The sequence below is a fragment of the Orbicella franksi genome, chromosome 15, assembly GCF_964199315.1.
Source record: "Orbicella franksi chromosome 15, jaOrbFran1.1, whole genome shotgun sequence".
Taxonomy (NCBI): Eukaryota; Metazoa; Cnidaria; class Anthozoa; order Scleractinia; family Merulinidae; genus Orbicella; species Orbicella franksi.
The window spans coordinates 18,210,411-18,217,846 of record NC_138159.1 but is presented as its reverse complement, the minus strand read 5'-3'; the positions used below and the strand labels follow the sequence as shown (position 1 = coordinate 18,217,846).

At 37.7% G+C, this 7,436-nt stretch overlaps 1 protein-coding gene across 1 annotated transcript; it reads right to left on the bottom strand.

Moving 5' to 3' along the window:
• Positions 1-1,481: 1,481 nt before the first annotated feature.
• On the bottom strand, positions 1,482-6,158 carry LOC145469454 (fibroblast growth factor receptor 1-like). The gene is made up of 8 exons (XM_081453174.1): positions 6,013-6,158; positions 5,516-5,700; positions 4,959-5,051; positions 4,405-4,569; positions 2,974-3,188; positions 2,635-2,675; positions 2,427-2,523; positions 1,482-2,350 (listed from the first exon to the last, which is right to left on the bottom strand). The coding sequence occupies exons 1-8, from the start codon at positions 6,110-6,112 to the stop codon at positions 2,155-2,157; spliced, it is 1,092 nt and encodes a 363-aa protein (XP_081309300.1). The 5' UTR covers positions 6,113-6,158; the 3' UTR covers positions 1,482-2,154.
• Positions 6,159-7,436: the final 1,278 nt, after the last annotated feature.

Sequence of the window (7,436 nt, the reverse complement as noted above, 5' to 3'; positions counted from 1 at the left end):
ATACTCTATACTCGTCACACAAATTATTGCAGCAAACCAAAAACGAACTTAAAGATTTTGGCAGAAAATTCAACGCTCTCCAAATCTATAGGTGATTGTGAAGCATATGGATACCATACGCTTCACAATCACAAAATAGATTTGGACAGTGTTGAAACTGTTGACAGGTCATTGGCATGGCGACAAAGACTAATCCTTAGTTGAAGCTTGGCATTCCATGCGGGATAGGAAAGCTATTGTTAAAAACGAACACAAAGCGCTTCCAGACATTAACAATAATGTTAAGAATTTTTAGAGTCATTAAGAATACCCTAGAGACTATTGTTACACTCCTTCGGAGCGTGAGTTAGTTTTATCACACATTGTCTACATATAGCAAGCAGGACGCCGTAAGACATTTGCATTTTTATCTTTGTTGAAGAAGGCAACAGTGGTAGCCGAAACGTCCAGTATATATTTTTAGCTGGTGTCAACTTCTTATTTCTTTTTACCAAAATCTTTGACATGCCTGGCTACACATCGAATATTTTTAACAAAAACAAACTTCCTGTGGTTCGTTGTTTTAAAACAGGTGATATCGGGAAAACGATTTCTTAATTTGGGTCGGCTGGCTGAGTGGACAGCTATCAACAATAATGCAATATGCTGGTGAATTGTTTGTTTAACCGACTACAAGACGTCCAGTATCAAAGACATTAATATTTTAGTCGTTCATTTCTCAAAGATACTGAGGTGTTACCGTCGACGCGCTTTTGAGATCTTACTTGAGAGCGGAAATAAAAAGAAAAAAATTTGACAAGTGGATATTGAGTGGCCATGGCCAATATTACTAGTTCTCTAAGGATGGTGGCTTAATGGAAGTTTGCCTGTTATATGTTCAAACCTCATTATTTAAAATTGATTAGCTAGTTTTAAAAGTTATAAAGGCAGAAGCCCCCGCAAGAGAGGAGATTTAAATCCTTTCTGGAGACAATAACAGCTAGAAATGAATGAAAGCATCCTACTGTTACTTTGCGCGAGAATTAACTTCTTTAATCAATACAAAGTGAAATAAAGATAGACTGAGAGGAGTAAAATGAAGAACTAATACAAATACTGGTTATTCATGTGTTTTTTACATTCTATTATTATATCTTTGGGAGGCGCAGTGGCCTCATTGGTAATGCTCCTCTCCGGATCGAGCGGTCCTGGTTCGTGCCCTGGCCGGGGACATTGTGTTGTGTACTTGGGCAAGACACTTTAGTCTCTCACAGTGCCTCTCTCTACCCAGGTGTATAAATGGGTACCGGCGAACTTAATGCTGGGGGTAACCCTGCGGTGGACTAGCATCCCATCCAGGGGGAGCAGAAATACTCCTAGTCTCTTCATGCTACGGAAACCGGGATAAGCTCCGGCCTGATGGGCCACTTGGCTCGTACACATACTTTACCAATATACCTTTCCTGACACCCTAAGAGAGTGATAAATTCCAGGATGGTGTATTCAAGATGGCGTATTATCACCTTGCAGAGCAAGTTGGGGACCAGTAAAAACCCGCAAATAAGAACCTAGTGATTTAATAGCCTACAGACTGAAATTTGGCATTTAAATACTCAGAAATATAAGAGCCTGTTCAGCATGGCCAAGAAAAGTAGCTTCGTATACAAAAAAAAAATCACTCCAATATTGATGGTCTAAATTCTGGATTTTAACTCAGTGTGAAACTTCTGACAAAAAGTTATTCTGCATCAGTTTTCTTTGATTTACTTTTTTTTTTTTTTGGATTTTTACTAGAAATATGTTTCCCATAAAGCTACGGTGCAATAAAGACAATTTAAAATCTATAATCTTATGAAATAAAATATAGAAATGTATCGGTGTTCCTCTGGAAAGTAAGAACCTATTAAGAACCTAATCAGCCTGAATTGTGAAAAACTGCCCTAAAAGATAAGAACCTGTTCAGCGTGACCTGGAAAATTCTAGGTTCTTGGGTCGGGATTTTTACTGTACTGAATTTGAAGTAATCTTGATATGTCTAGAACGAAAACTCAAAAACCGAACCCCCTATTTTATTCTATTAAAAGTATCAATTTACTTGTGCTGCTGAGAAAAGTATATACAAAATGCCAACTTCTCATCATGTCGAAAAATCTTACACTCAAATCAGCACGTAAGTTACACGGCAGTATTTTCGAGTTCCGTTCCTTTGTCAGTGTCAACGTCATAACAGGGTGCGTAACTATAGTTTGCGTCAGCCATATCCAAATAAGGACAATGCTTTAACATCATCCGTTCAAGTTGCTTCCGGATGACAGTAAATGAAGGACGTTCAGCCGGGTTTTCTTTCCAACACTGTCGCATCAGTTCATACCTGGATGGGAGAATGAGTGGTAAGTGTCAGTTATCATTTCATGAACAGAACGAGGCGAGATAAAAAGAAAGCTTACATCTCATCGGAGCACATCTGTGGTTTGTCCATTCTGTATCCAGATTTAAGAGCCCTCAGAAGTTCATGATTACTTATGGTAGGGTATGGACTCCCACCTAGAAACAAAGAAGAAGGAAAAATTAGATGTCATACTCTATCAACTTAGCTAGGAAGCCAAAAGGATATATCTTCCAAACTGGCAAGGCGAAAGTGGAAATGCTACTCACCGATTGTTAAAATCTCCCAAAGTAGAATGCCCTTCGACCACCTGTTGATATGAATGACATCATGACACTATAAGATTTATGGTTATTGGTAAACAACTCCAAGCAGAAAAGAAAATGAGTACCATACATTAAGCTAAGCACCTTACCTAAATTGAAAAATTTGCCTGAAGCAAACTTTTGTCCCCAAATTATTCACAAAGATTAACTGCGAACCAAAACTAATTTTGTTTGAGCACCTGTACAAATCACTAGATTTCCCTAAACAGCGGTTAACTTGGATTTGCTTAACCGCTTATTAGAAACCTCGCCGACTCCTCTCACGTGATATTTTTAACTTACACGTCGCTCTCTGTCGTGAATACTTGATCATGAATTGCTTCCGGTGACATCCATTTGATTGGCAATTTTCTGGTCTTTGTAGCATGGTACACTTTCGCAACGTACACGTTACGCGACAATCCAAAGTCGGCTGTCTTCACCAGCTTGCCTTCAGAAACGAGAACATTTCTCGCCGCTAGATCACGATGGACGAATCCTTCACCTGACAAAAACTCCTATGTGAAATAAGAAAGGGGCGTTTTGGTCACTGCTACAGAAATTGTTAATGAAAGCTATATCTTTCAGCGGGAACTTGAACCAGCGATATGTTAACACGTAGGGGCCAAACCACCCCCCAAATGTTTCGTCAGTTCTTGGATATTTCACATTATTTCGCATTACTTAAAAAGTGTTGACTCTTTCTACACCAAACTTGGCAGATGAGCAGGAGACCTATTGCCAATTATATTTACGTGAAAAATGTCAGTAAATGTCAAAGTTGTGACGTCGCAGTGATGACGTCATGTTTTTTGCCACTTTTGAAGTTTTTAATATGCATATTTTTTACAATTTGTTCGAAAGAGCACATCAAGGGGAGTTGAAACCTGAAAAAATTTTGTCCATATCACAAAAATTGAATGAAATATGGCATTTTTAAATATGAAAAATAACTCTGCAAAATATGGGTTCCCCCCTTGACAAAAATCCCCAAACTGGAGCCGTAGTTTTGTTCCAGCAAATGCAGCTATGTTGCACATGTGATGTGCCAGATGACTAAAGCAAAAATAAAGAAGAAAATTGGAATAAAAAATTATCCCTCTAGTGTTATTGCGTTAAAATTAGTTTTGTTACGTCATAACCTGTGACGTCACCCGTTTTTTTACTGTTAATACCATCCTAACAAAGCCGAAAATCAAATTTCTAAAACCATACGATTTTTCACAACATCAAGCTTTCTATTTTTCTAGATTATTAGCCTTCCTAGAATAAAACTGAAAAAAAATAAACCAGAGAGACTGACTTAAGAAGGACAGTATGGTTAAGCAAATTCCGGGGAGACACCAAAAAAAATATTTAATGTACCATATCTCAAAAAATAATCATCATAGCAAAAAACGGTTTCCGGCATTTTACCCCTCAAATCAAGGCCTTTCCAATGACATAATCTTTACATCAGATTTTACAAAAAAGTATAGCACGTTTCGGTGACGTCATCAATGATGACGTCATAATCTGACATTCTGTCACAGCTTCCACATTAAAATAAATTGGAGAACAAAGAAAGCTCATCTGCCAAACTTGGTTCAGAAATATATAAACCAAGCAAATATAGCCTTTATGAAACATTAGGGGGGTGGTTTGGCCCCTACGTGTAATATAGGACGGTCAAAGTATCAATCTAAATATTGCAATTTGCAAACACATTTATCTCTACAATCATTTCAATCATACCATTCCCTTCGCTATCTGCCATGCGAACGTCATGAGGTCAGCGGGTGTGAGAATATCATCGTCATGTAAGTTGTCTCTGTTAGTCATGAATTCCCTTTCTGGTCCATTGTTATCCCGAATACTCCGATGAGCGATTGTTTCACATCGGTTTTTGTCGCTGGTGCACTGAAAAGGGAACAAACACTTATTTAAAGACCGCTTTTTCTTTTATTAACTGTAGTCCCCCTGTAAACTCAGTGTGGCTGCCTATTTCGTCTAAATAAATGCATGCAATCAAAGTAGTTTCCAAATGAAACGAACTTCCAGTTTTTAAACAGCCGAGAAACGTCTAGTCTTGCGAGTTTCACTGATTGCAAATATCGAGCCGACAAGGGTCGATCTCAAATCCAGCATTTGGATAGTCATCAAGCCCAAGCACAAGGTCTAAAATCTCAAACATTCAGTGGATTATATAATTTGAGTCCAGCGCCCTAACCAATTACCACCTCCGTCTCTCTTCTCTGCAGAAGGTGCAAATTAAAGCGAATACAATGAGTCAAAAATGTATACTTTACCTCATATAAGCTCACTTCTTTTATGACCTCTTTGTTTTGATATCTGGAGTTGAGGGGTGCTGCTTCTGCTGTCGCTTCAAAAGCTTGTTTGATCTTAAAAGTAAAACAATGTAAAAGAATTAAGCTCTATGGCGTGTGAGGCGATCTCTTCGACATGCAAGAGTCTGTACTTTCGCAATGTCTAGCTCTCTCCATGCGCTTAAATAAATGGGTAAAGGCAAATTATATAATTTACGGCAACCTTTCTATGTTATACTGGCGAGAAGTTATCTTGAAATTCATATTTATAAATCTTGCTGTATAACAAGCTCAGAGATATAAACTGTTTCTAAAATGTTTTCATGTTCCCCCCCCCCTCTCAAAAAAAAAAGAAAAAAAAAACTATGATTAAACAATCAGATGGAAAAGGAAGCTCAAAACAATTTGAAGCACAGTCTGAGGGATCTTCGTGCCTTATCTTTCTCATTTACTCGTGTTCGAATAAGAACAATACAAAGAGTTGCTCAGTAGGTCTTTTTACCAACAAGGAGGTGAGATTTTCAGTTATCTTATTGCACCTGCTCTCTTCTTTTCCTGAGGTAGTGAAGTAAATCGCCATTCTTTGCGAACTCCACTACAAGGAACATGGGACTTGTCATAGTACAGCAGGCCAATAAATTCAATATGTTCAGGTAATACCCGATTTGTTTCATGAGCTGTATTTCCTCGAGGAATTCTTGAATTTGTTCTTCTGTGGCGCCATCTAGTAGACCAAAAACAAAACTTGCAGTGACTACTCATCTGAAGATCGTTTAAGCAAACAAGAATGGAGGAAAAACCGAAAACCAAGCTTATAGGAAGTTTCAGAAACGTATATCAGACGATTTTGACATGCGTATATACTGCGAGTTGTCTAGCCACATAGATGAGAGGGAGCTTTGCCGGAACTAATAGCTATACCTTGTACACCCGCGCCTGCACGCGAACACGTCGGAAACCTCTTTAGAGGAGAGAATAAAAAGCTATATACAGTTATATTTATAGGTTCTAAAAAGCTGACAAAAGCAAATCTTACTTTGTAACATTTTCACAGCAACGGTCAGGCCCTTATTCGTTTGCTGTTGTTCCTTGTCCGTTTTACGCTGCAAAGATTTCCTTCCTTTTCCAACCTCCATGAGTTCTTTTAGAAGCTCGCCCCTGTATACTTTCCCAAACGCTCCTTCTCCGATGATTCTATGCAAGGAGATGTCATCAAAAAGGACTTCCCAAGGATCCAGGAGTTGTGACTTAGATCTGAAAAATATCCATATAAGAATCAAGAGCTCAAGCCTTCCTAAGATAACATCATCTAAAGAATACGTCCTTGAAATTTCTTTGGGTATCCTTCTGAGAAATTTTAAATGCCGAGGCTGGGAATGTGTTGAAATAACGAGAAGAACACAATATCACAAAATCTTAGAAATAATATAAAAAATGTCTTAAAATCGCGGTTGTTCGATATAAAAACTGTTAAAGTCGATGTATATTGTAATGTAAATGAACCTTCTCTGTCGTCTGTAATATTTTGAAAAAAGTCAAATTGTAGCACGAGAATTGGATCAATATTCATTTTTGCTTTTTTTTTATTAGCAACTGGTATTACCTGTGTGATCTAGACCGCAACTACTGTACTGTTCATTGCACTATGGCTTGCTTTACACCTCACTCAAATGAACTTCTTACGTGCAAGAAACAATGGTAGGTAACCGTCTTCCGTCCCCTGAACATGTGTTAATAAATCATATTACAGATTATGCAGCCCTGTAAATTCATTAACTTTTTCTTAGCATTGCAATCTAAAGGAGACAAAGAGTATTCTTCATACTCACCGACTCTTTCTAAGATATCTCAAAGCAAACCATAACACTCCACTTAAACATAGCAAAGCCAAAAGCGAGCTGCCCACAATCTTCGCTACCAGTGGCAAAGAGGATTCCCCCGTGCTCTGATCATCAGAAGTTTCATTTCCACCTGCGGAGGTTAGATACAATAAAGAGGGAAATAGAACAACGCCATAATGACAATGAATTTAATTTTTTGACAGGAGTATTTTACCTTATATATATATATATATATATATTTTATAACACAAACAGGTCTGATTTAACTTGTTGTTTTCACTACTATTATTGTTATCATGATTCTTATTACTATTATTATTATTATTATCATCATCATCATCATCATCGTATCTACAACAAATTTTCGATCGTAATTGGTTCTCCGCGCGCCTATTTGTCATGTAATCGGCGCGCTATCACGCGGGTGTCTAATTACAGGTTTCCAGTTTGAACTTTTTGTAATTGGATACCTGTAATGGGATAACCACGTGAATCGCACGTCAATTACCCGCTTTGATGAATTTCTTCTTAGTATTTCCTATAGTTATGGAATGCCCTATTCCCTCTTTTTCTCAAAAGAAGTTTTCAAAAGACTTTTTTAATTTCGAAATTTGTTATA